Source organism: Arachis hypogaea, chromosome 4 (genome assembly GCF_003086295.3).
Source record: "Arachis hypogaea cultivar Tifrunner chromosome 4, arahy.Tifrunner.gnm2.J5K5, whole genome shotgun sequence".
Classification (NCBI taxonomy): domain Eukaryota; kingdom Viridiplantae; phylum Streptophyta; class Magnoliopsida; order Fabales; family Fabaceae; genus Arachis; species Arachis hypogaea.
Window position 1 is genome coordinate 37,162,195 of NC_092039.1, and position 27,973 is coordinate 37,190,167.

A 27,973-nucleotide genomic window follows, 5' to 3' on the forward strand; every position below is an offset into this window, starting at 1 on the left:
TTATAGGTGTTCCCATAGGGTTCTCCCATGTAATTCACCTCTTCCATTGAAGGGTTCTCAGGATCATAAGCTTCTTCCTCAGATGAAGCTTCCTTAGTACTGCTTGGTGCATTTTGCATTCTAGACAGACTTTGAGAAATCATATTGACTTATTGAGTCAATATTTTGTTCTGAGCCTATATGGCATTCAGAGTGTCAATCTCAAGAACTCCTTTCTTCTGACTAGTCCCATTGTTCACAGGATTTCTTTCAGAAGTGTACATGAATTGGTTATTTGCAACCATTTCAATCAGCTCTTGAGCTTCTGTAGGCGTCTTCTTCAGATGAAGAGATCCTCCAGCAGAGCTATCCAAAGACGTCTTGGACAGTTCAGAGAGACTATCATAGAAAATACCTATGATGCTCCATTCAGAAAGCATATCAGAAGGACACTTTCTGATTAATTGTTTGTATCTTTCCCAAGCTTCATAGAGGGATTCTCCTTCCTTCTGTCTGAAGGTTTGGACTTCCACTCTAAGCTTACTCAATTTTTGAGGTGGAAAGAACTTTGCCAAGAAGGCATTGACTAGCTTTTCCCAAGAGTCCAGGCTTTCTTTAGGTTGTGAGTCCAACCATGTCCTAGCTCTGTCTCTTACAGCAAAAGGGAATAGCATCAGTCTGTAGACCTCAGGGTCAACCCCATTAGTCTTGACAGTGTCACAGATTTGCAAGAATTCAGCTAAAAACTGATGAGGATCTTCCAATGGAAGTCCATGGAACTTGCAATTCTGTTGCATTAGAGAAACTAATTGAGGCTTAAGCTCAAAGTTGTTTGCTCTAATGGCAGGGATAGAGATGCTTCTCCCATAAAAGTCGGGAGTAGGTGCAGTAAAGTCACCCAGCACCTTCCTTGCATTGTTGGCATTGTTGTTGTTTTCGGCTGCCATAGGTTCTTCTTCTTTGAAGATTTCTGTTAGGTCCTCTACAGAGAGTTGTGCTTTGGCTTCTCTTAGCTTTCTCTTCAAGGTCCTTTCAGGTTCAGGATCAGCCTCAACAAGAATGCTTTTGTCTTTGCTCCTGCTCATAAGAAAGAGAAGGGAACAAGAAAATGTGGAATCCTCTATGTCACAGTATAGAGATTCCTTTAGGTGTCAGAGGAAAAGAAAAATAGAAGACAGAAGTAGAAAATTCGAACTTATCAAAGAAGATGGAGTTCGAATTTTGCATTAAGGAATAGTGTTAGTCCATAAATAGAAGGATGTGAGAAGGGAAGTAATTTTCGAAAATTAAGTAGAAGATTTTGAAAACATTTTTGAAAAACACTAATTGATTTTCAAAAATGAAAGTGAAAAAGAAATCAAGTGATTTTTGAAAAAGATTTTGAAATGAGAAATCAAAAAGATTTGATTGAAAACTATTTTGAAAAAGATGTGGTTAAGAAGATATGATTAGTTTTAAAAAAGTGTGATTGAGAAGATATGATTTGAAAAACATTTTAAAAAGATTTGATTTTGAAAATTAATGACTTGGCTAACAAGAAAAGATATGATTCAAACATTAAACCTTTCTCAACAGAAAAGGCAACATACTTGAAATGTTGAATCAAATCATTGATTGATAGCAAGTATTTTTAAAAATAGAAAGAAATTGATTTTGAAAACATATGACTGAAAAGATATGATTTGAAAAAGATTTGATTTTGAAAAACTTTGAAAACTGAAAAAAAATCTGCATTAAAAACAAAATCTTCCCTCTTGTGCCATCCTGGCGTTAAATGCCCAGAATGGTGCACATTCTGGCGTTTAATGCCCAAAACTATACCCTTTTGGGCGTTAAATGCCCAACCAGGTACCCTGGCTGGCGTTTAAACGCCTGTCTTTCCTTCTTCACTAGGCGTTTTGAACGCCCAGCTTTTTCTGTGTAATTCCTCTGCTGTATGTTCTGAATCTTCAATTCTCTGTATTATTGACTTGAGAAGACACAAATTAAAAATATTTTTGGATTTTTAATAATAAGGAAAAATCAAAATGCAACAAGAATCAAATAATGCATGCAAGACACCAAACTTAGCAGTTTGTATACTACTGACACTAATGAGAATGCATATGAGACACACAAAACACTCAAGTCAAGAGAATTTAAAGATTAGAGTAAGAAATCATCAAGAACATCTTGAAGATCACTAAGACACATGAATGAATGCATGCAATTAACACCAAACTTAACATGAGACACTAGACTCAAACAAGAAATTTTTTTGATTTTATGATTTTGTAATTTTTTTTTGTGCTTTTTCGAAAATTAAGTGGAAAAAGATATCAAAATTCTTAATGAGAATTCCAGGAATCATGCAATGTTTAGTCTAAGACTCCGGTCCAGGAATTAGACATGGCTTCACAGCCAGCCAAGCTTTCAAGGAAAGCTTCGGTCCAAAACACTAGACATGGCCAATGGCCAGCCAAGCCTTAGCAGATCACTGCTCCAAAAGCAAGATTGATAGAAATCAACAAGCTCTTGTGATGATAAGTTGAAACCTCGGTCCAATGGAATTAGACATGGCTTCACAGCCAGCCAGACTTCAACAAATCATCATGAAACTCTAGAATTCATCTTCAAGAATTTCGAAAAAAAAATACCTAATCTAAGCAACAAGATGAACCGTCAGTTGTCCAAACTCAACAATCCCCGGCAACGGCGCCAAAAACTTGGTGCACGAAATTGTGATCAATACTTTTCACAACTCAAATAATCCCCGGTAATGAATCCAAAAACTTGGTATTCAACACCATGGCATAAACACAACTTCGCACAACTAACCAGCAAGTGTACTGGGTCGTCCAAGTAATAAACCTTACGCGAGTAAGGGTCGATCCCACAGAGATTGTTGGTATGAAGCAAGCTATGGTCACCTTGTAAATCTTAGTCAGGCAAACTCAAATGGGTATGGTGATATGCGAATAAAACATAAAGATAAAGATAGAGATACTTATGTAATTCATTGGTAGGAATTTCAGATAAGCGTATGAAGATGCCTTCCCTTCCGTCTCTCTGCTTTCCTACTGTCTTCATCCAATCCTTCTTACTCCTTTCCATGGCAAGCTTAAGCAAGGGTTTCACCGTTGTCAGTGGCTACCTCCCATCCTCTCAGTGGAAATGTTCAACGCACCTTGTCACGGCACAGCTATCCATCTGTCGGTTCTCGATCAGGCCGGAATAGAATCCAGTGATTCTTTTGCGTCTGTCACTAACGCCCCGCCCTCAGGAGTTTGAAGCACGTCACAGTCATTCAGTCATTGAATCCTACTCAGAATACCACAGACAAGGTTAGACCTTCCGGATTCTCTTGAATGCCGCCATCAGTTCTAGCCTATACCATGAAGACTCTGATTTCACGGAATGGTTGGCTCGGTTGTCAGGCGAGCACTCGGTTGTCAGGCGATCAACCATGCATCGTGTATTAGGAATCCAAGAGATATTCACCCAATCGAAGGTAGAACGGAGGTGGTTGTCAGTCACACGTTCATAGGTGAGAATGATGATGAGTGTCACGGATCATCACATTCATCAAGTTAAAGAACAAGTGATATCTTAGAACAAGAAAAAGCGGAATTGAATAGAAGAACAATAGTAATTGCATTAATACTCGAGGTACAGCAGAGCTCCACACCTTAATCTATAGTGTGTAGAAACTCCACCGTTGAAAATACATAAGAACAAGGTCTAGGCATGGCTGAATGGCCAGCCTCCCAATGATCTAAGAACTAGATGTCCAGAGATCTGATCTAAGAACTAGATGTCCAAAGATTAAAATACAATAGCAAAAGGTCCTACTTATAGAGAACTAGTAGCCTAGGGTGTACAGAGATGAGTAAATGACATAAAAATCCACTTCCGGGCCCACTTGGTGTGTGCTTGGGCTGAGCATTGAATCATTTTCGTGTAGAGACTCCTCTTGGAGTTAAACGCCAGCTTTGGTGCCAGTTTGGGCGTTTAACTCCCATTCTTGTGCCAGTTCCGGCGTTTAACGCTGGAATTCCTGAGGGTGACTTTGAACGCCGGTTTGGGCCATCAAATCTTGAGCAAAGTATGGACTATCATATATTGCTGGAAAGCCCAGGATGTCTACTTTCCAACGCCGTTGAGAGCGCGCCAATTGGGCTTCTGTAGCTCCAGAAAATTCACTTCGAGTGCAGGGAGGTCAGAATCCAATAGCATCTGCAGTCCTTTTTAGTCTCCGAATCAGATTTTTGCTCAGGTCCCTCAATTTCAGCCAGAAAATACCTGAAATCACAGAAAAACACACAAACTCATAGTAAAGTTCAGAAAAGTGAATTTTAACTAAAAACTAAGAAAAATATACTAAAAACTAACTAGATCATACTAAAAACATACTAAAAATAATGCCAAAAAGCGTACAAATTATCCGCTCATCATAAATCATAAACCATTTTCACAAATTGAAATAAGAGAACTCATTTCTTGTTTAAACCAACTTCTAAAACTCGTTAAATTTTTACAAAAATTTCAGCAGAACCTCCCTAAAAATCAAAGGTTACCACCCTTCACGGGTTTCCTCTATTCAACCTCAACCCAACAAAATTAGGTTTCCTCTATTCAACCTCAACCCAACAAAATCAGCATGTCAAATTAATATTTCCAAATTCATTATTCAAAACCAATCATCATTTTCAATTTAAAATCCAAAATCAACATATTCAATCTATTTTACCAGAAACTCAAAAATCAATCAATCACCAACAAACATAACTTTTCAATCACAACAGAAAATCATTTACATCAAAGACATTCATTTATTTGCATTAATCTACAAAACTTGTTAGGTATTCAAAGCCCAAAACATTTTTATTTTAAAACAAATCCCTACCTCGAGGAATTAAGCCTGCAGTGATTCTTAACGTAATAAATCTCTTTCTCTCCCTGGCCTGCAACAGCAGTGGCTGCATCCACAGCTCCACTTACTTCCGCAACAGCAGAAATAGCTTTAATCGCAACATACAACCTTGATAACTTAATCCTAAATCATCAATATTGTGAAATCTTTAATAACATATAACGGAATACTAACGGCAAGGGTTCCAAGAAAGAGATACTTACCGTGATAAAAGAACGAAGTAGCAACGACCTTTGAACCGATCCGCCAGCAGCTCTGACAACTATCTCAAGTGACAGCGATGACCAAAAACTCTGGCAACAGAAACTGTAACAACCATGCAGTGACGATAATGTTCTTGGAGTTCATAAGAATGAAAACCAAAAGCAACACCTTTACCAGTAGTAGAACTTGACGACAGTAGCACCATTTTCTGGCAACAGAGGCTCAAGACGCCACTCCAACAGCAGCGACGGAGCACACAACAGCAGTGACCCATGACGGCGATGAGGCTCAATGACAGAGACGGAAATTGACCGATTAAGAAATTAATGGAATAAATACGTTGCAAGTACAGTTCTTAATTAGTGAAAATCCGCTTATCAATTTAAAAGGGTTGTCACAAAATTAGAATAAAAATACTGGGAGTATGAATTCCAAGTCGTCTCCCAACGAGTTGACAAAAGAGTGCAGCTTATTGGTTAGAGGTTTTCCAAGAAATTTTGAGTTTGAGAAACAGGAAAATAAATAAGAGAATTTATATAATTTAAATAAAGATCTTGATCGGGAGAAGATTAATTAGAAGTTCTATCCTTGTTGGATTTTTCTCAAGATCAATTGATAATTGGTAGTTATTTTCACTTAGTTATCCTTTACTGAATAAAGGAAGATCAAGTAAGTTGGAAGTCAACTTCTATTCACAAGTTCTAATCCTCTCCCTTGGGAAGGATTAGCATTAGTGCTTAGAGATTCAACCAACAATAAACCCAATTACAATTTGACTCTTGAGTATTCTAACTCAAGGTTCTCCTTTTAATCAACTCCCAATTAAGTTGGGAAACTACTCCATTATCATAAATGTAGACTTCATAAAATTAAAAGGGAAAATAATGAAAGACATGATAAACAATAATCAAAAGATCAATTAAAAATAAAAATAGTTCTTGTATTAATAAACTCTAAAAATAATCCAATTCTAACTCTAGACAAATTAAGGATATGAAAGAGTAAGTGAAAAGTAAGAAAACAAACTAGAATGACAAAGTCTTGGCGGAGGTAACAACTCTTCTCAATATCCAAATCCAAAAGCAAATCAAAATTCTAAGAATTATGAATGTGTAGTGTGAAAACCTAGAGGAGGAGTAAAATCAGATCTAGAAACTAAAAACTATCCTAATGAGAATCTCCTCGAGTCTCTACATATATCCCGGCTTTAGTCTGTGTTTCTGGGCCGAAAACTGGGTCAAAACATGGCCCAAAATCGCTCCCAGCGTGTTCTGTTAATTATGTAGATCGCGCATGTCACGCGTACGCGTCGTCCACACGTGCGCATCATTCAGCATTTTTCTCGCCACGCGTTCGCATCATTCGTGCAGAACGCGTCACTGTGATTTTCTCCAGTTCGCGCGGTTGTGTGAGCCATACGTCCGCGTCAGTGTTCGCTAGTCATCTCTTTGATTTCTTGTGTTTCTTCCATTTTTGCAAGCTTCCTCTTCATTCTCTAAGTCATTCCTGCCCTATGAAACCTGAAACACTTAACACACGGATCACAGCATCGAATGGTATAAAAGAGAATTAAAATACACAATAAAAATATCTCTAGGAAGCAAGTTTACAACCAAAGAATAACTTTGGGAAGGAATTGTAATATAATGATAATCATATGAATAAGTAGGTAAAGACTTGATAAAAACCACTCAATTAAATACAATATAAATCATAAAATAATGGTTTATCACTCGGCAACGGTGACACGAAAATTTTTAACTATTACACTTATATCTATTATAGTGTTTTAAAATTTTAAAAGTTATTTTAACAAACAAAATTATTATTGTTTGTGTTTATTAAAAATTATTTTTAATTTGATTTATTAAATATAGGTACTATAACTTTTGAAAAATAAAAACTTTACCAAATAAACTCTAAGTATATTCCATTAAATTTTAATGTTTTTAGAATAATAAGAATATGATTACAAATTTAAAATAGGTATAGAGATCCAATTAAAAATTGTTAAAGAGTACAAACTCAATTATAAATTTAGTGAGATTATAAGGACTAATATAAAAATTTAACCTTCATTTTATTTGAGCTTGATACCTTACTTTTTTTTGTAGTAAAGAAAGGACATAGAAAATTATTAAAGGTTTTCTCAATATTTTGCTTATCTTATACATCACAAATTCCCATATGATCCTTTAATTTGTGACGGAAACATAACACATACGCTGCTAGCTATATGTATGGTTGAATAGTTCCTTACCCGATCTTTACGCTTTCTGCCATGACCTACACTTGTATATAAATTCTTACGCGCATCTGTTAATATATATGTAACAACTAACATCAAATTTCATTTCAACATACACCAAAATTGAAATTTGGAGCAGAACTTCATAGTTCGTACATAAAATGACGGACCCTGATGAAGAAGTAAGCGACCCTCATTGGCAAGGAGTAAGCGCTTTCATCATACCACTCTTCGATCGATTTTTCTCTTTATACAATAGAATATATAATGACATATCGTGTCAGAACTCTCGTTAAATCAGTTTATTATTAATTCATCATGATAATAATTTTATTATAAGTTAGGATTGTACTATATATATATATATACTCTAGTAATAACACTAACACTCTTCTTTTTTTATCTACTGAAAATGTTCGCCCTCTAGTCCTTCGATTCCCCTAAATTCATATTTTTAATTTAAAAAAGACTATTATGTGAAGAAACAAATGAATATAACACGTGTCATATATATTTTTTAATAGTTTGAATTTTTGAGATAAATTATTTGACACTATTTAATAGTTGCTTTAACTTTTATTAAGTATGGTGTCGTACTTTATCTAACAATTCAAAATGATAAATTCAAAAAATATATATAGAAAAAAACTAGTCATACAAATATTTCCTCTTAGTGAAAATTTATCACAAACAAACATGTTATGTTATGCTAATCAGTATTTAGAAAATATATATAATATCTAGAAATATAAAAATTTGTCCAGCCGGAGATCATCCATCTTGGGAAACCCTATCAACACGGAAGAGAAATTATTTTCAGTGTACGTGTTCGCTTCCTAACCATTACTTGGGGAAACCAAAGAAGATTCGGGAAAGAGTTTGATAATATAACTGACCCGGCCTGTGGGTAAGTCATCTTTATATGTGTGTTTTATTACTACTCATTTTGTCTCAAACAAGAAAAAGAAAATTGTTTCCCCTTCTGCTTGTTTGAGTTCTGTTTAATTAGTTTATAATGTAATTGAAGAAATTTAATATGTTTTTCCTTATAAATATGGAGAATTATTAAAAGAAAAAAGTTGTTTTTGTACTTCACATACATACAATTATGTTTGTACCAAATTGATCCTATAATATCATATAGTATAAATAATAATTATTTCATACGTACATACACTAGATAGTAATTCCGTCACATACATTAAAGTAATTTCTTTATGCAATTTATACATAACGATTTACATAATCAATTTCATATGCATATTAAAAATAAATCAATCATATTACGTAAACACGAAAAATTAGACGCTAAAACATTTTTCAAATATAATAGATATTCAAATAAACACTACAACAAACGCGGCAGATGGCGGCGGTTGAAACCTCAGATGGTAGCGGTTTTTTTACCGCCGCTAGACATTTTGCAACGGTTGGTTGACCGCTACTAGTAAGGGCGCTAGTAAACCTTTAGCGGCGGTTTTTTACGACCGCCGGAATAACCGTTGCCAAATTGTGTTTAGCGTCGAAAACATTTTGTGGCAGTTAGCAACCGCTGCTATCTTCCAGAACTGATTTTAGACCGATTTCGCGGCGGGTAGATAACCGCCGCTATTTAATTTTGTTAAAGTTAGGATTTTGCGTCGTCCTATAGTAACCGCCTCTAAAAGTTCAATTTTGTTTTGATTTAAATTGATTATTTGAATTTTGTTTTCATATCACAATCAATATTTAAAAAATCATTTAATTTTAACATGTTACGTATTAATTTAACTGATTATGTTTGCAATTACAGTAAAAAAATACTTGACTTAAAAAACAATGATGTGGTATTCTAACTGATATTTATAGATCCCAAACGAAAATAGCTAATAACAAATACTTTCTCAAAGTATACTATTCACAAAGGAAAAAAAATTGTGTTTAAGATCCCTATTTTGCTCCACTCCCCAAAGACTTAAGCTGTGCATCAATTTCAGGTGGCAAAGTATGTCCTTGCTGTTGGATGATGTATTTTACCAGGTTCTCCATGATCTATATCTTTGCCTTGTCTTCTGCTGCCTCTGCCTTATGTTCTGCTGCTGCTGCCTTATGTTCTGCCACTGCTGCCTTCAATTCTGTAATCTCCACCTTCTGTTCTGTTGCCAATTCGTTCAATTCTATAATTTCTCTCTGATACTCCTCAATTTGCACTCTAGGGTTCGATTGTGGAGTATTACGAATAATTTTGCTTGGACATGGTCCAAATTCTAACCCCCGAACTCATCCTAAATGCTCCTTTCCGAGGATTTGCGCAAGCGAATCAGTAACAGAAATCTCTTTTGAGGTTTCACCTTGGCTCTCGATACATGCAATCGTTTCCTACAGACATATCGGAGTTAAGTTTATGTGTTTTTGAAGTTAGCAACATGAATAGAGTAACAGATGTAAATCATTCTTAACCACTACTTACTCCAACAACACGCGCATCATCATTTAACCATGTGCCATCCCTTTTTTTATGAGTCATAATAAATATCTCTCCTCTGCTGATGCGCCTTTGCTATTTTTTCTCCTGTAACCACATAAAATATTTACCCAATCATACATGTTACAAAAGAATATAACAAACCAAAAATATATGTATCAAACATAATACACACATAATTACCTCTTCATCCCTTAGCCTTGCTGTTGTCTTAGAGCCCCCAGTATGTGTATACAGTGACTTCAACCGATTTTGAGAATTTTGTCTGCACATTTCCTATAAAAAAATACACAAATACAGTGTATCATGCAATGAATTGTATAAAGTAATGATGCCTTCATAGTGTCACGGATTTTATTTTTTAAGGTTTGAAACTAATTTGTGAGATTTTTGGCTTTTTAATTATATCACATTCTATCAATTATTTTATTCAGGTATTAAAAATGTTAAAAACTGCAACATTAAATGGAGTACCAATTTAATATTAATTACCTTTGTAGATTCCTTCAAGCGATAGTGAAGGAACCATCTCCACTGCTGTGCATCTATTCCTGATGGGTTACGCTTGGCATTTACTTCGAAACTCTCTTCCTCGTCGTAAACCTTGTGAAACAAGTGGTTTCTTGCTTCCTTCCAGATTTTTCCTAGCCTTTGAATCATTACCCGCTTTATTTTTTCCTTGTCATCCTCCTCATACCAAAAGGTGCGCTAAAAGTTTGAGACACAATGCGATGCACGTCCACAAGTGGAAAAGTAAGAATTTGATCTGATTTTACTTAACATAATAAATTCTAAATTTAAATATCATACCTTAATTGTCTCATATGCATGTTCCTTTAAAGCTTTGTCCATTGTCTTCCAATTGTCTTCATTGATGGGAAAATGTTGAAAGTCAGCACCCAGATTCCCTAGAAACCCACTTAATAATTCAGCCGCCTGACCGATCGATTGTAACTCTTCATTAAACTCTAAAATGATTTTTCTGCTAGGAGGATGTACTATGGCCTCCTTGACGCTCAAACTCATCGTTCTTGTGATGCTATCATCTAAGAAACAAATTAGAAGGATTAATTGCATTAGTGTTACCTTAAAATAAACAAAAAAAACCAAAGTCATCCAATTATGATTAAATAATATAGACCAAAGATAGAAATTTTACCGCTTACAACAACATTCCAATAATCCATATCCTTGCGACCGTTGGACTTGTTCCGGGGTACAACTTCTTCTTCAGCATATAAGTCATCAACGTAATCATCCCATGAGTCAACCTCATCAGCCTCGGGATCATAATCTTCATCATCCGAAGAACTTTGGGCAGGCTCAGCAACATGTTCAGTCCCAGTGTTGATATGCTGGGTTTTGTCAGTGCCAGCATTGGAGATACAGGTGTACCGCGGTTTCTTAGGCATATTTCCAAACCTTCAAGCAAACTACTAATACTTATTATAGAGTAAAAACCTACCAAAAGCCAATGACACAAATGTAATAAATTTAAAATTTCAGTGTAACTACACAGATTACATGCCTTAAATAAAAATCACATCTATTATTGAAATTTTGCAAATTAAAATGTCACCATAGATTTGGCAACACGACAACCGTACAAGGGAGCACACAAGATGAGCTTCGTAACAAGAGTTTAAATCGGATAAGAAGTGCTTGAGAAAAAAATATATTCAAAGATTGCAATCAAAGTTAGTTAAGGAAGGGGTGTGATTTGGAGCACACCATTTATGATATGTTATTCACAGTTTTCTAAATATGTGTGTGTTCAAACATAAAAAAATTTCTTAGTAAATGAGTCTCACCGTATTTAAACAAGCATCCAACAATACAGCAAACTCTCTAACTATCCTCTCTTCCTCGCTTTCTGAAAACTATATATTCAAGTGAATTTTGATGTCACAGAAAAAGAAGTTCGGTAATTGATTTTTCATTCAAACCAGTTGATTCCTATGGTGCCTAATAGGTGCTGTCTAGTTTGCAAAAAAGGTTTAAAAATATCTAATTTTAAAAATATAAAAATAAATCATTTTTAAATTGTTAAAATTTACTCTAAAAAATAAATTTGGTAAAAATTTAGACACCATAGAATTCACCTTGAAACTAATATTCTGTCAAAGGACCACTAATTCAATTAAAAAATCCAAATACTAATTTTTGAAAAGTCTTCTTATCCAGAAACAGAGTATATAAACTTAGAAAGAGCAATTCCACACAGTCAGCAAAGTACTATAAGAATTACTTAGAATAAAGTAGTCTAATCCACTATTCTGTCTATCCATTCAAGAGTAAAGCAACATGCAAGACAATTCTAACAACCCTATCCTCATAATATTTCGTGCACTAAACATTTTTCCAATTTTGTATCACTTATGGGATGTTACAATGGAAGTGTACAGATTATAGAAACTAAACTAAAAGCAGATCACTTTTCTATCATCACATTTGGTGTCTTTGACATTATCACAAACAGTTGGTGGAATAAGACTTAACATGCATCAAAATCCAAACTTTTTTACATAATAGAAGACGCCAAAACTTTTTTACACAAACAGTTGGTGGAATAAGACTTAAGATGCATCAAAATCAAAATCCAAACTTTCGGTCAATTGAAACAAATATTAAATAATTTATTAAAAATAAAGTAAATATATTGAATATTAATCAAACTTTAAATTTTGTTCTTTTTTTCGTTTTTCCTGTTTTATTCTAAGTGAAAGAATCCTCTAACAAAGCTCAATAGTTGACTGAACCTAATTAACTAAAAATAAAAAATGAATTCAATCAAAGGAAACGTAAAATAGCTACAAGCTTTCAGCAATTTGAATGGGTTAACAAAATGTTGTGACTATCCAATACCCCATGAATCTAACATCAGGCGTACTATAAATTTTCATAGACTTAGTAAATATACAGCAAATTTTTTAAGCACTTAAATTTTGTTAAATAAAACAATAATGATAGAAGTTTCGTTGGATACATTGGCAAATTAAGAATAATGGAATAACTCACCACAAAATCAGCAAAGGAGTGATCTCAACAAGGACCAGACCAACCGAAGAAAATAGAAGACCTTATACAAGTACAGCCAAGAAGAATGAGGAACACAACGCGCGTATTAATCTGGTTAACAAAACAGGATTTAAAGCTGTAACAGTAGAGGAGCAACAATAGCAGAAGCACGCAGCACAGAGTATATAGCATATTCTGGCGCAACGTCTCCGAGATAAAATACTGCTTGCGGCCCCAAATTAGGCATATGAATGTGAGGAGGAGGTGCTGAAGATTAAGTTAAGGTTTTCTGTGAAACATTGTGTGCTGAGGGGTATAAACGTGTGGGGAAATTAAGGCTAAAATTTTGAATTTGTTACTAAGATCTTTCCTGAAATATTGGGCCTGACTTGCTGCCGTTACACTAAGTGAGACCTTTATAAAATTTATTTGTGTTAAGTAATTATCCTTTAGCTTAGGAATTCATTGTTTGTTGTTAATTGAATTTTAAATGTACGTGCCTTACTGCCGTTACACTAAGTGAGACCTTTATAAAATTTATTTCTATTAAGTAATTATCCTTCAGCTTAGGAATTTATTGTTTGTTGTTAATTGAATTTTAAATGTTCGTGTAACCACTTAAGATTAAATAAATTTGAATTCTTTGTTGGTCTTATTTTCAATTTTAGCTTTTTATTAAATTTAATTCAAAATTTAAAATTTAGAATGCTTACACAATATGTTTAAAGTTTTTTGAATTAAATTTTTTATGATATTTATTGTTATTTTTTCTAAGGAATTTGAATCCTAATATGAACATATATATTTAATGTCATGTAAAGGCTATATAAATACTTCTATATTTGATCAATACATATGTTAAGTTGAAATACAATAACAAAATTGTTGCGTTAATATTTGCAATGTCAACATTCATATTTGTAGGAACTTTATGAATGAGGATCAATGTACGAGAAGAAATTTGGATATGATTTTGTGACATGTGCATCTGGAAAGAGCTCTGAAGACATACTTACTGAACTGAAGGTTAAAAATATATTATGTACAAAGTTCTTAATACAGACACAGTGTTGACCCAAAAAGATAATGAACTATGAATTTTATTATACAGATGCGCTTTACAAACAAGCATGCAATTGAGTTGGATATTGCATCACATGAGGAAATGAAATTTATAGAATTGCAAATTACACAACTTTTTTCCAAAGAATCTTCCCAAACGGTCAACAACAGAGATGGTAATTGTTGTTTATTGTTTTTTAGTTTTGAATCCTGTGTTAGAAAATTACACGTACCATTTTTTCCCTAAAGTACTATCTAATGACTTGGAAGTTATTGGCATCTTCTGATTATACTAATATTGTTGTATGCGGATTTATATTTTCAGTTCTAGCTGAATATTCAGGCGAAATAGTTAACGACATTCTAGATGAGGCAGAGATTGATTCAGCAGACAATTTAGACGAAATCTCATCCACTGGCATTAACATGTCCATGCAGTTTGACCTAAATAAGGTGTCGGAAGAAGACAACAAAACTTCAGATGACCAACAAGTAGAAGATGACATACATGTTGCAAAACAGTGCTTCAATTTGAACAAAAAATCATGGTTTGGAGATGACCTATCAGATCCTATGTCACGTGAAGCCAGTAGATTCATTACAGAATTTTCTGGTCGGGTCAATATGATGTTGACGAGAAAAATTGACCTTTTAATTAAACAAACTACATTGTGTCCTTTAATTTAATGGTGGGATTGCAGTATTACCTATTTCACTACATTTACAATTAATTGATTTATAATTAGTAAGGTCTAAGTTCGAAGAAGCCTATTATAAACACATGCTAATTTGAACTTAGCATTAATTTATACATATTTTAAGTATTTCTTTTATAGTTATGCCTGAATACAAACATAGAAGTTCTTATACTAAATGAAAAAATCTCATTTTCAAGATTGTTCACCTCATTAAATATATTATTAAAATAAACTTTTTCTAACGTAAAACGAGGGACACGGTTGATGTTCCCTTAACATCGAACGTATTTGTGAAAATAAACTTATTAGAATATATCAAAAATGAAACTACAGACAAACTCAATTTAATTACTAACGGAAAACTCTAAATTTTATGAAAGAAAACATTTTTGTATTACGAGGGTCAAGAAATTAGTGAGAAATTTAGTCTGTACTCTGTTAGTCTGTAAAAAGTTATAACGTCTGAATATCGAAGTTAATAGAAATGTTAAAGATGGCGGCGGTTGGACTGAAACCGCCGCTAAAAAGCAAACATTGAATCAGCATCTCTTCCGCCGAATGTAATCAATTAACAGCGGTTACAAAAAAACCGCCGCTAAAAGACAGACGACTACCAACCCTCCGTGTAGTCGCCGCTTCAACCGCCGCTAGTTTCAGTTTTGCAGCAGTTAAATGTCAACCGCCGCCAAACCGCCGCTGCCATCTGCCGCGTTTGTTATAGTGAAAAGACATGTATCTATACAAATATATAATGAAAAATTTTTTATGTACACATAACATTTTTGTTTATAAAATAAATGAGTATTAAAATAAGTTCAATCTTTTAAATTGGACTAAATACATTAAGGTGATAAAAGAGATCAAACAGACAAAAAAATAGATAAGAAAAGATTTGAAACCGTTAAATTAAAAAAAATACCAAATCCGCACCACCAAATTCACATGGTTTTCTAGGATAGGACGGATCATTTACTCGGGTCAAAAGTTTTTTTTAATATTGATTAGTACATGGTGGACGAAATTGTGATCCTCTTTGTATTTGCATGAGATTTAAAAATTGGCTCTATTGGAATTTATGATCACAACTTCATTCAACTTAACCAGCAAGTGTACTGGGTCATCCAAGTAATACCTTACGTGAGTAAGGGTCGATCCCACAGAGATTGTTGGTATGAAGCAAGCTATGGTCACCTTATAAATCTCAGTTAAGCAGATTAAATGGTTATGGGTTTCGAAAATTAATAATAAATAGAAAATAAAAAGGGATAGAAATACTTATGTAAATTAATAGTGGGAATTTCAGATAGGCGTGTGGAGATGCTAGAATCCTTTCGAATCTCTACTTTCTTATTGCTCTCATCCAATCATTCTTACTCCTTTCCATGGCAAGCTGTATGTAGGGCATCACCATCATCAATGGCTACTTTTAATCCTCTCGGGAAAATGGTCCTATGCGCTGTCACTGCACGGCTAATCGTTTGGAGGCATCACCCTTGTTGATAGCTACATCCCATCCTCTCAGTGAAAATGGTCCAAATGCTCTGTCACAGCACGGCTAATCATCTGTCGGTTCTCAATCAGGTTGGAGTAGAATCCATTGATTCTTTTGCGTTTGTCATCACGCCCAGCCTTCAGGAGTTTGAAGCTCGTCACAGTCATTCAATACCGGAATCCTACTCGGAATACCACAGACAAGGTTAGACTTTCCGGATTCCCGGGATCCTACTCGGAATACCACAGACAAGGTTAGACTTTTTGGATCCCCATGAATGCCGCCATCTATCTAGCTTATACCACGAAGATTCTGTTGGGGAATTTAAGAGATATGCGCCTGGCCTAGAGTAGAACGGAAGTGGTTGTCAGTCACGCGCGTTCATAGGTGAGAATGATGATGAGTGTTACGGATCATCACATTCATCAAGTTGAAGTGCAACGTATATCTTGGAATAAGAATAAAAGAGAATTGAATAAAAAGTAATAGTAATTGTATTGAAACTTGAGGTACAACAGAGCTCCGCACCCTTAATCTATGGTGTGCAGAAACTCCACCGTTGAAAGTACATAAGTGAAAGGTTCAGGCATGGCCGAATGGCCAGCCCCCTAAAACGTGCTCAATGGCCTCCTAAGATGAAGAATAAAACAAAACTGAGACCAAAGATGAAACGTGGTGAAAAGACGACTAATACACTAGTAAAAAGTCTTATTTATACTAAACTAGCTACTAGGGTTTACATGAGTAAGTAATTGATGCATAAATCCACTTCCGGGGCCCACTTGGTGTATGCTTGGGCTGAACTTGATCTATCTACGAGCTGAGGCGTTTATTGGAGTTGAACGCCAAGTTATAGCGTGTTTTGGGCGTTCAACTCCGGGTTGTGACGTGTTTCTGGAGTTTAACTCTAGACAGCAACATGTACTTGGAGTTGAGCGCCACTTTACATCGTCAATTCCCGAATAAAATATGGATTATTATATATTGCTGGAAAGCTCTAGATGTCTACTTTCCAACGCCATTGAAAGCGCGCCATTTGGAGTTTTGTAGCTCCAGAAAATCCATTTCGAGTGCAGGGAGGTCAGATTCCAACAGCATCAGCAGTCCTTTTGTCAGCCTTTTGCAGTGTTTTGCTCAAGTCCCTCAATTTCAGCTAGAAATTACCTGAAATCACAGAAAAACACACAAACTCATAGTAAAGTCCAGAAATATGAATTTAACATAAAAACTAATGAAAACATCCCTAAAAGTAGCTTGAACTTACTAAAAACTACCTAAAAACAATGCCAAAAAGCGTATAAATTATCCGCTCATCACAACACCAAACTTAAATTGTTGCTTGTCCCCAAGCAACTGAAAATCAATTAGGATAAAAAGAAGAGAATATACTATAAATTTCAAAATATCAATGAATATTAATTCTACTTAGATGAGCGGGACTTGTAGCTTTTTGCTTCTGAACAGTTTTGGCATCTCACTTTTTCATTTGAAGTTTAGAATGATTGGCTTCTCTAGGAACTTAGAATTTTGGATAGTGTTATTGACTTTCCTAGTTAAGTATGTTGATTCTTGAACACAGCTACTTATGAGTCTTGGCCGTAGCCCTAAGCACTTTGTTTTCCAGTATTACCATCGGATACATAAATGCCACAGACACATAACTGGGTGAACCTTTTCAGATTGTGACTCAGCTTTGCTAGAGTCCCCAGTTAGTGGTGTCTAGAGCTCTTAAGCACACTCTTTTGCTTTGGATCACGACTTTAACCACTCAGTCTCAAGCTTTTCACTTGGACCTTCATGACACAAGCACATGGTTAGATTGGGTGAATATCTCTTGGATTCCTGATACACGATGCATGGTTGATCGCCTGACAACCGAGTGCTCGCCTGACAACCAAGCCAGCCATTCCGTGAGATCAGAGTCTTCGTGGTATAGGCTAGAACTGATGGCGGCATTCAAGAGAATCCGGAAGGTCTAACCTTGTATGTGGTATTCTGAGTAGGATTCAATGATTGAATGACTGTGACGTGCTTCAAACTCCTGAAGGCGGGGCGTTAGTGACAGACGCAAAAGAATCACTGGATTCTATTTCGGCCTGATCGAGAACCGACAGATGGATAGCCGTGTCGTGACAGGGTGCGTTGAACATTTCCACTGAGAGGATGGGAGGTAGCCACTGACAACGGTGAAACCCTTGCATAAGCTTGCCATGGAAAGGAGTAAGAAGGATTGGATGAAGACAGTAGGAAAGCAGAGAGACGGAAGGGACAAGCATCTTCATGCGCTTATCTGAAATTCCTACCAATGAATTACATAAGTATCTCTATCTTTATCTTTATGTTTTATTCGTATATCATCATTCATATCCATTTGAGTCTGCCTGACTAAGATTTACAAGGTGACCATAGCTTGCTTCATACCAACAATCTCTGTGGGATCGACCCTTACTCGCGTAAGGCTTATTACTTGGACGACCCAGTACACTTGCTGGTTAGTTGTGCGAAGTTGTGTTTATGCCATGGTATTGAACACCAAGTCTTTGGATTCATTACCGGGGATTAATTGATTTGTGGAAAGTAGTGATCACAATTTCGCGCTACCAAGTTTTTGGCGCCGTTGCCGGGAATTGTTCGAGTATGGACAACTGACGGTTCATCTTGTTGCTTAGATTAGGTATTTTTTTTTTCAGAGTTCTTAAGAATGAATTCTAGAGTTTCATGATGATCTGTTGAAATCTGGCTGGCTGTGAAGCCATGTCTAATTTTATTGGACCGAGGTTTCAACTTATCATCACAAGAGCTTGTTGATTTCTATCAATCTTGCTATTGGAGCAGTGATCTGCTAAGGCTTAGCTGGCCATTGGCCATGTCTAGTGTTTTGGACCGAAGCTTTCTTTGAAAGCTTGGCTGGCTGTGAAGCCATGTCTAATTTCTGGACCGGAGTCTTAGACTAAACATTGCATGATTCCTGGAATTCTCATTAAGAATTTTGATATCTTTATTTTCTTTTTCCACTTAATTTTCGAAAAAGCACAAAAAAATTTACAAAATCATAAAAACCAAAAATATTTTTCCTGTTGAGATTCTATTCTCATTTTAAGTTTAGTGATCTTCAAGATGTTCTTGATGATTTCATTACCCTGATCTTTAATTCCTCTTGACTTGAGTGTTTATGTGTCTCATATGCATTCTCATTAGTGTCAGTAGTATACAAATTTTTAAGTTTGGTGTCTTGCATGCATTATTATTTGATTTTAGTTGCATTTTGATTATTCCTTACTATTAAAAATCCAAAAATATTTTTAATTTGTGTCTTTTCAAGTCAATAATACAGAGAATTGAAGATTCAGAACATACAGCAGAGGAAGTATACAGAAAAAGCTGGGCGTTCAAAACGCCCAGTGAAGAAGGACAGACTGGCGTTTAAACGCCAGCCAGGGTGCCTGGTTGGGCGTTTAACGCCCAAAAGGGTAGAGTTTTGGGCGTTAAACGCCAGAATGTGCACCATTCTGGGCGTTTAACGCCAGGATGGCACAAGAGGGAAGATTTTGTTTTCAATGCAAATTTTTTTCAAGTTTTCAAAATCTTTTCAAAATCAAATCTTTTTCAAATCATATCTTTTCAATCAAATCTTTTTCAAATTCAATTTCTTTCTATTTTCAAGGATACTTGCTATCAATTAATGATTTGATTCAACATTTCAAGTATGTTGCCTTTTCTGTTGAGAAAGGTTTAATGTTTGAATCATATCTTTTCTTGATAGCCAAGTCATTAATTTTCAAAATCAAATCTTTTTTTTAAAAAATGTTTTTCAAATCATATCTTCTTAACCACATCTTTTTCAAAATAACTTTCAATCAAATCTTTTTGATTTCTAATTTCAAATTCTTTTTCAAAAATCACTTGCTTTCTTTCCCACTTCTATTTTTGAAAATCAATTAAGGTTTTTCAAAATGTTTTCAAAATCTTTTACTTAATTTTCGAAAATTGCTTCCCTTCTTCTCATATCCTTCTATTTATGGACTAACACTATTCCTTAATGCAAAATTTGAACTCCATCTTCTTTGATAAGTTCGAATTTTCTACTTCTGCCTTCCATTTTTCTTTTCCTCTGACACCTTAAGGAATCTCTATACTGTGACATATAGGATTCCACATTTTCTTGTTCTCTTCTCTTTCTTATGAGCAGGAGCAAGGACAAAAGCATTCTTGTTGAGGCTGATCCTGAACCTGAAAGGACCTTGAAGCGAAAGCTAAGAGAAGCCAAGGCACAACTCTCTGTAGAGGACCTAACAGAAATCTTCAAAGAAGAAGAACACATGGCAGCCGAAAACAACAACAATGCCAACAATGCAAGGAAGGTGCTGGGTGACTTTACTGCACCTACTCCCGACTTCTATGGGAGAAGCATCTCTATCCCTGCCATTGGAGCAAACAACTTTGAGCTTAAGCCTCAATTAGTTTCTCTAATGCAACAGAATTGCAAGTTCCATGGACTTCCATTGGAAGATCCTCATCAGTTTTTAGCTGAGTTCTTGCAAATCTGTGACACTGTCAAGACTAATGGGGTTGACCCTGAGGTCTACAGACTTATGCTATTCCCTTTTGCTGTAAGATACATAGCTAGAATATGGTTGGACTCACAACCTAAAGAAAGCCTGAACTCTTGGGAAAAGCTAGTCAATGCCTTCTTGGCAAAGTTCTTTCCACCTCAAAAATTGAGTAAGCTTAGAGTGGAAGTCCAAACCTTCAGACAGAAAGAAGGAGAATCCCTCTATGAAGCTTGGGAAAGATACAAACAATTAATCAGAAAGTGTCCCACTGATATGCTTTCTGAATGGAGCATCATTGGAATTTTCTATGATGGTCTCTCTGAACTATCCAAGATGTCTTTGGATAGCTCTGCTGGAGGATCTCTTCATCTGAAGAAGATGCCTACAGAAGCTCAAGAGCTGATTGAAATGGTTGCAAATAACCAATTCATGTACACTTCTGAAAGGAATCCTGTGAACAATGGGACCAATCAGAAGAAAGGAGTTCTTGAGATTGACACTCTGACTGCCATACTGGCTCAGAATAAAATATTGACTCAACAAGTCAATATGATTTCTCAAAGTCTGTCTGGAATGCAAAATGCACCAAGCAGTACTAAGGAAGCTTCATCTGAAGAAGAAGCTTATGATCCTGAGAACCCTTCAATAGAAGAGGTGAATTACATGGGAGAACCCTATGGAAACACCTATAATCCTTCATGGAGAAATCATCCAAATCTCTCATGGAAGGATCAACAGTGACCTCAACAAGGTTTCAACAATAATAATGGTGGAAGAAACAGGTTTAGCAGTGGCAAGCCTTTTCCATCATCTTCTCATCAACAGACAGAGAGTTCTAAGCAGAACACCTCTGACTTAGCAACCATGGTCTTTGATCTAATCAAAACCACTCAAAATTTCATGACTAAAACAAGGTCCTCCATTAGAAACTTGGAGGGACAAGTGGGTCAGCTGAGCAAGAAAATTACTGAACTCCCTCCTAGTACTCTTCCAAGCAATGCAGAAGAAAATCCAAAAGGAGAGTGCAAAGCCATCAATATGGCCGAATTTAGAGAGGAGGAAGAGGCAGTGAACGCCACTGAGGAAGACCTCAATGGACGTCCACTAGCCTCCAATGAGTTCCCCAATGAGGAACCATGGGAATCTGAGGCTCAAAATGAGACAATAGAGATTCCATTGGACTTACTTCTGCCATTCATGAGCTCTGATGAGTATTCTTCCTCTGAAGAGGATGAGTATGTCACTGAAGAGCAAGTTGCTAAATACCTTGGAGCAATCATGAAGCTAAATGACAAGCTATTTGGAAATGAGACTTGGGAGGATGAACCCCCTTTGTTCACCAAAGAACTGGATGACTTGTCTAGGCAGAAACTACCTCAAAAGAGACAGGATCCTGGGAAGTTTTCAATACCTTGTACCATATGCACCATGACCTTCAAGAAGGCCTTGTGTGACTTAGGGTCAAGTGTAAACCTCATGCCTCTCTCTATAATGGAGAAGCTAGGGATCCTTGAGGTGCAAGCTGCAAAAATCTCACTAGAGATGGCAGACAATTCAAGAAAACAAGCCTATGGACTTGTAGAGGATGTTCTGGTGAAAGTTGAAGACCATTACATCCCTGCTGATTTCATAGTCCTAGAGACTGGGAAGTGCATGGATGAATCCATCATCCTTGGCAGACCCTTCCTAGCCACAGTAAAGGCTGTGATTGATGTTGATAGAGGAGAATTGATCATTCAAGTGAATGAAGAATCCTTTGTGTTTCAAGCTCAAGGATATCCCTCTGTCACCATGGAGAGGAAGCATGAAGAGCTTCTCTCAAAACAGAGCCAAACAGAGCCCCCACAGTCAAACTCTAAGTTTGGTGTTGGGAGGCCACAACCAAACTCCAAGTTTGGTGTTGAACCCCCACATTCAAACTCTAAGTTTGGCGTTGGGAGGTTCCAACATTGTTCTGAGTATCTGTGAGGCTCCATGAAAGTCCTCTATCAAGCTACTGACATTAAAGAAGCACTTGTTGGGAGGTAACCCAATATTATATTTTATCTATTTTCTTTTGTTATTTTATGTTTTCTGTAGGTTGATGATCATGAGAAGTCACAAAATCAATTGAAAAAGCAAAAACAGAATGAAAAACAGAAAGAAAAATAGCACACCCTGGAGGAAGAACCTGCTGGCGTTTAAACGCCAGTAAGGCTAGCAGATGGGCGTTTAACGCCCAGTCTGGCACCATTCTGGGCGTTTAACGCCAGAAAGGGGCTCCAGCCCGGCGTTAAACGCCAGAAATGGGCACCAGCCCGGCGTTTAACGCCAGAATTGGCTAAAAACGCAATTTTGCATGCCATTTGGTGCAGGGATGACTTTTCCTTGACACCTCAGGATCTGTGGACCCCACAGGATCCCCACCTACCCCACCACTCTCTCTTCTCTTCACCACTCACATCCCTCCTTCATAAAACCCCACCTACCTCACCCTTCAAATTCAAAACACTTTCCCACCCAAATTCACCCTCCTATAACCGAACCATTGCCCCCCCACTCCTATATAAACCCATCTTCACTCCTTCATTTTCACACAACCACACCACCACTTCTCCCCCTTTTTGGCCGAACACAAAGCCATTCCCTTCTTCCTCATTCCTTCTTCTTCTCCTCTCTTCTTTCTTCTTTTGCTCGAGGACGAGCAAACCTTTTAAGTTTGGTGTGGTAAAAGCATTGCTTTTTGTTTTTCCATAACCATTTATGGCATCCAAGGCCGGAGAAACCTCTAGAAAGAGGAAAGGGAAGGCAAAAGCCTCCACCTCCGAGTCATGGGAGATGGAAAGATTCATCTCAAGGGTGCATCAAGACTACTTCTATGAAGTTGTGGCCTTGAAGAAGGTGATCCCCGAGGTCCCTTTTTCACTCAAAAAGAGTGAATATCCGGAGATCCGACATGAGATCCGAAGAAGAGGTTGGGAAGTTCTTACCAACCCCATTCAACAAGTCGGAATCTTAATGGTTCAAGAGTTCTATGCCAATGCATGGATCATCAAGAACCATGACCAAAGTGTGAACCCGGATCCAAAGAATTGGCTTACTATGGTTCGGGGGAAATACTTGGATTTTGGTCCGGAAAATGTAAGGTTGGCATTCAACTTGCCCATGATGCAAGGAGATGAACATCCTTACACTAGAAGGGTCAACTTTGATCAAAGGTTGGACCAAGTCCTCACAGTCATATGTGAAGAAGGCGCCCAATGGAAGAGAGATTCAAGAGGAAAGCCGGTTCAATTGAGAAGGCATGACCTCAAACCTGTGGCTAGGGGATGGTTGGAGTTCATTCAACGCTCAATCATTCCCACTAGCAACCGGTCCGAAGTTACTATAGACCGGGCTATCATGATTCATAGCATCATGGTTGGAGAAGAAATAGAAGTTCATGAGGTTATAGCCCAAGAACTTTATAAGGTGGCGGAGAAGTCCTCTACCTTGGCAAGGTTAGCCTTTCCTCATCTCATTTGTCACCTCTGTTATTCAGTTGAAGTTGACATAGAGGAAGACATTCCCATTGATGAGGACAAGCCCATCACTAAGAAGAGGATGGAGCACACAAGAGACCCCACTCATCATGAGATCCCTGAGATTCCTCAAGGGATGCACTTTCCTCCACAAAACTATTGGGAGCAACTAAACACCTCCCTAGGAGAATTGAGTTCCAACATGGGACAACTAAGGGTGGAGCACCAAGAACACTCTGTTCTCCTCCATGAAATTAGAGAAGATCAAAGAATCATAAGAGAGGAGCAACAAAGACAAGGAAGAGACATTGAGGAGCTCAAGCACTCCATAAGATCTTCAAGAGGAAGAACAAGCCGCCATCACTAAGGTGGACCCGTTCTTTAATTTCCTTGTTCTTTATTTTCCTGTTTTTCGAATTTTAGTGCTTATGTTTGTCTATGTTTGTGTCTTGTGATCATTAGTGTCTTAGTGTCTATGCCTTAAAGTTATGAATGTCCTATGAATCCATCACCTCTCTTAAATGAAAAATGTTCTTAATTGAAAAAGATAAGAATTGCATGAATTTTGAATTTTATAACAGTTTAATTATTTTGATGTGGTGGCAATACTTTTGTTTTCTGAATGTATGTTTAAACAGTGCATATGTCTTTTGAATTTGTGGTTCATGAATATTGTCTCTTGAAAGAATGATGAAAAAGGAGACATGTTACTGAGGATCTGAAAAATCATAAAAATGATTCTTGAAGCAAGAAAAAAGCAGTGAATACAAAAAAAAAAAATTCGAAAAAAAAGAGAGAAAAAGAAAAAGAAACAGAAAAAGAAAGAAAAAGAAAGAAATAAAGTTGTGATCCAAGGCAAAAAGAGTGTGCTTAAGAACCCTGGACACCTCTAATTGGGGACTCTAGCAAAGCTGAGTCACAATCTGAAAAGGTTCACCCAATTATGTGTCTGTGGCATGTATGTATCCGGTGGTAATACTGGAAGACAGAGTGCTTTGGGCCACGGCCAAGACTCAATAAGTAGCTGTGTTCAAGAATCATCATACTTAACTAGGAGAATCAATAACACTATCTGGATTCTAAGTTCCTAAAGAAGCCAATCATTCTGAATTTCAAAGGATAGAGTGAGATGCCAAAACTATTCAGAGGCAAAAAGCTAAAAGCCCCGCTCATCTAATTAATACTGATCTTCATAGATGTTTTTGGAATTCATTGCATATTCTCTTCTTTTATCCTATTTGATTTTCAGTTGCTTGAGGACAAGCAACAATTTAAGTTTGGTGTTGTGATGAGCGGATAATTTGTACGCTTTTGGCATTGTTTTTAGTATGTTTTTAGTATGATCTAGTTAGTTTTTAGTATATTTTTATTAGTTTTTAGTTAAAATCCACTTTTCTGGACTTTACTATGAGTTTGTGTGTTTTTCTGTGATTTCAGGTATTTTCTGGCTGAAATTGAGGGACCTGAGCAAAAATCTGATTCAGAGACTAAAAAGGACTGCAGATGCTGTTGGATTCTGACCTCCCTGCACTCGAAGCGGATTTTCTGGAGCTACAGAAGCCCAATTGGCGTGCTCTTAACGGCGTTGTAAAGTAGACATTCTGGGCTTTCCAACAATATATGATAGCCCATACTTTGCCCAAGATTTGATGGCCCAAACTGGCGTTCAAAATCACCCTCAGAATTTCCAGCGTTAAACGCCGGAACTAGCACAAGAATGGGAGTTAAACGCCCAAACTGGCATAAAAGCTGGCGTTTAACTCCAAGAAGAGTCTCTACACGAAAATGCTTCAATGCTCAGCCCAAGCACACACCAAGTGGGCCCGGAAGTGGATTTTTATGTCATTTACTCATCTCTGTACACCCTAGGCTACTAGTTCTCTATATATAGGACCTTTTACTATTGTATTTAGAGCTTTTGATCATGTTTTTATGATTGAACCCTCTTTGGGAGGCTGGCCATTCGGCCATGCCTAGACCTTGTTCTTATGTATTTTCAATGGTGGAGTTTCTACACACCATAGATTAAGGTGTGGAGCTCTGCTGTACCTCGAGTATTAATGCAATTACTATTGTTCTTCTATTCAATTCCGCTTGTTCTTGTTCCAAGATATCACTTGTTCTTCAACTTGATGAATGTGATGATCCGTGACACTCATCATCATTCTCACCTATGAACGTGTGCCTGACAACCACCTCCGTTCTACCTTAGATTGGGTGAATATCTCTTGGATTCCTGATACACGATGCATGGTTGATCGCCTGACAACCGAGTGCTCGCCTGACAACCGAGCCAGCCATTCCGTGAGATCAGAGTCTTCGTGGTATAGGCTAGAACTGATGGCGGCATTCAAGAGAATCCGGAAGGTCTAACCTTGTCTGTGGTATTCTGAGTAGATTCAATGATTGAATGACTGTGACGTGCTTCAAACTCCTGAAGGCGGGGCGTTAGTGACAGACGCAAAAGAATCACTGGATTCTATTCCGGCCTGATCGAGAACCGACAGATGGATAGCCGTGCCGTGACAGGGTGCGTTGAACATTTCCACTGAGAGAATGGGAGGTAGCCACTGACAACGGTGAAACCCTTGCATAAGCTTGCCATGGAAAGGAGTAAGAAGGATTGGATGAAGACAGTAGGAAAGCAGAGAGACGGAAGGGACAAGCATCTTCATGCGCTTATCTGAAATTCCTACCAATGAATTACATAAGTATCTCTATCTTTATCTTTATGTTTTATTCGTATATCATCATTCATATCCATTTGAGTCTGCCTGACTAAGATTTACAAGGTGACCATAGCTTGCTTCATACCAACAATCTCTGTGGGATCGACCCTTACTCGCGTAAGGTTTATTACTTGGACGACCCAGTACACTTGCTGGTTAGTTGTGCGAAGTTGTGTTTATGCCATGGTATTGAACACCAAGTCTTTGGATTCATTACCGGGGATTAATTGATTTGTGGAAAGTAGTGATTACAATTTCGCGCTACTAGGTCCACAGATCCTGAGGAGTCAAGGAATTCCATCCCTGCACCAAATAGGCATGTAAAATGCCATTGCACACCATTCTGGCGTTTAAACGCCGAAGTGATGCACATTCTGGGCGTTCAACGCCCATGTGAAGCATGTTCTGGGCGTTGAACGCCAGTTTCATGCTTGTTACTGGCGTTCAGCGCCAGCTTTTCCTCTAGGCAAATTTCTGGCATTCAAACGCCAGGATGTTGCTTGCTTCTGGCGTTCAGCGCCAGATTCATGCTCTGTTCTGGCGTTGAACACCAGCCAGATGCTCCTTACTGGCGTTGAACGCCAGTCTGTCCTTCCTCCAGGGTGTGATTTTCTTCTGCTATTTTTTATTCTGTTTTTAATTTTTATATTTTTTTCGTGACTCCACATGATCATTGATGAGCGGATAATTTGTACGCTTTTTGGCATTGTTTTTAGTATGTTTTTAGTATGATCTAGTTAGTTTTTAGTATATTTTTATTAGTTTTTAGTTAAAATTCACTTTTCTGGACTTTACTATGAGTTTGTGTGTTTTTCTGTAATTTCAGGTATTTTCTGGCTGAAATTGAGGGACCTGAGCAAAAATCTGATTCAGAGACTAAAAAGGACTGCAGATGCTGTTGGATTCTGACCTCCCTGCACTCGAAGTGAATTTTCTGGAGCTACAGAAGCCCAATTGGCGCGCTCTCAACGGCGTTGGAAAGTAGACATCCTGTGCTTTCCAGCAATATATGATAGTCGATACTTTGCCCAAGATTTGATGGCCCAAACCGGCGTTCAAAGTCACCCTCAGAAATCCCAGCGTTAAACGCTGGAACTGGCACCTAAATGGGAGT

General features: G+C 37.1%; 1 protein-coding gene, 1 long non-coding RNA gene and 2 other non-coding genes across 4 annotated transcripts; 2 read left to right on the forward strand and 2 right to left on the reverse strand.

Annotated features, from left to right (window-relative positions):
• Positions 1–413: 413 nt before the first annotated feature.
• Positions 414–521, forward strand: LOC112799312 (small nucleolar RNA R71). The gene has a single exon (XR_003200886.1). It is a non-coding gene; the product is annotated as a small nucleolar RNA R71 (small nucleolar RNA).
• A 6,902-nt stretch (positions 522–7,423) lies between these two features.
• Positions 7,424–9,672, forward strand: LOC140184311 (uncharacterized). The gene is made up of 3 exons (XR_011880743.1): positions 7,424–7,549; positions 8,108–8,250; positions 9,320–9,672. It is a non-coding gene; the product is annotated as an uncharacterized lncRNA (long non-coding RNA).
• A 210-nt stretch (positions 9,673–9,882) lies between these two features.
• Positions 9,883–11,219, reverse strand: LOC140184106 (uncharacterized). Its single transcript, XM_072234392.1, has 5 exons — positions 10,967–11,219; positions 10,618–10,853; positions 10,300–10,515; positions 9,991–10,083; positions 9,883–9,894 (listed from the first exon to the last, which is right to left on the reverse strand). The coding sequence occupies exons 1-5, from the start codon at positions 11,217–11,219 to the stop codon at positions 9,883–9,885; spliced, it is 810 nt and encodes a 269-aa protein (XP_072090493.1).
• A 9,582-nt stretch (positions 11,220–20,801) lies between these two features.
• LOC112798892 (small nucleolar RNA R71) lies at positions 20,802–20,909 on the reverse strand. Its single transcript, XR_003200488.1, has one exon. It is a non-coding gene; the product is annotated as a small nucleolar RNA R71 (small nucleolar RNA).
• Positions 20,910–27,973: the final 7,064 nt, after the last annotated feature.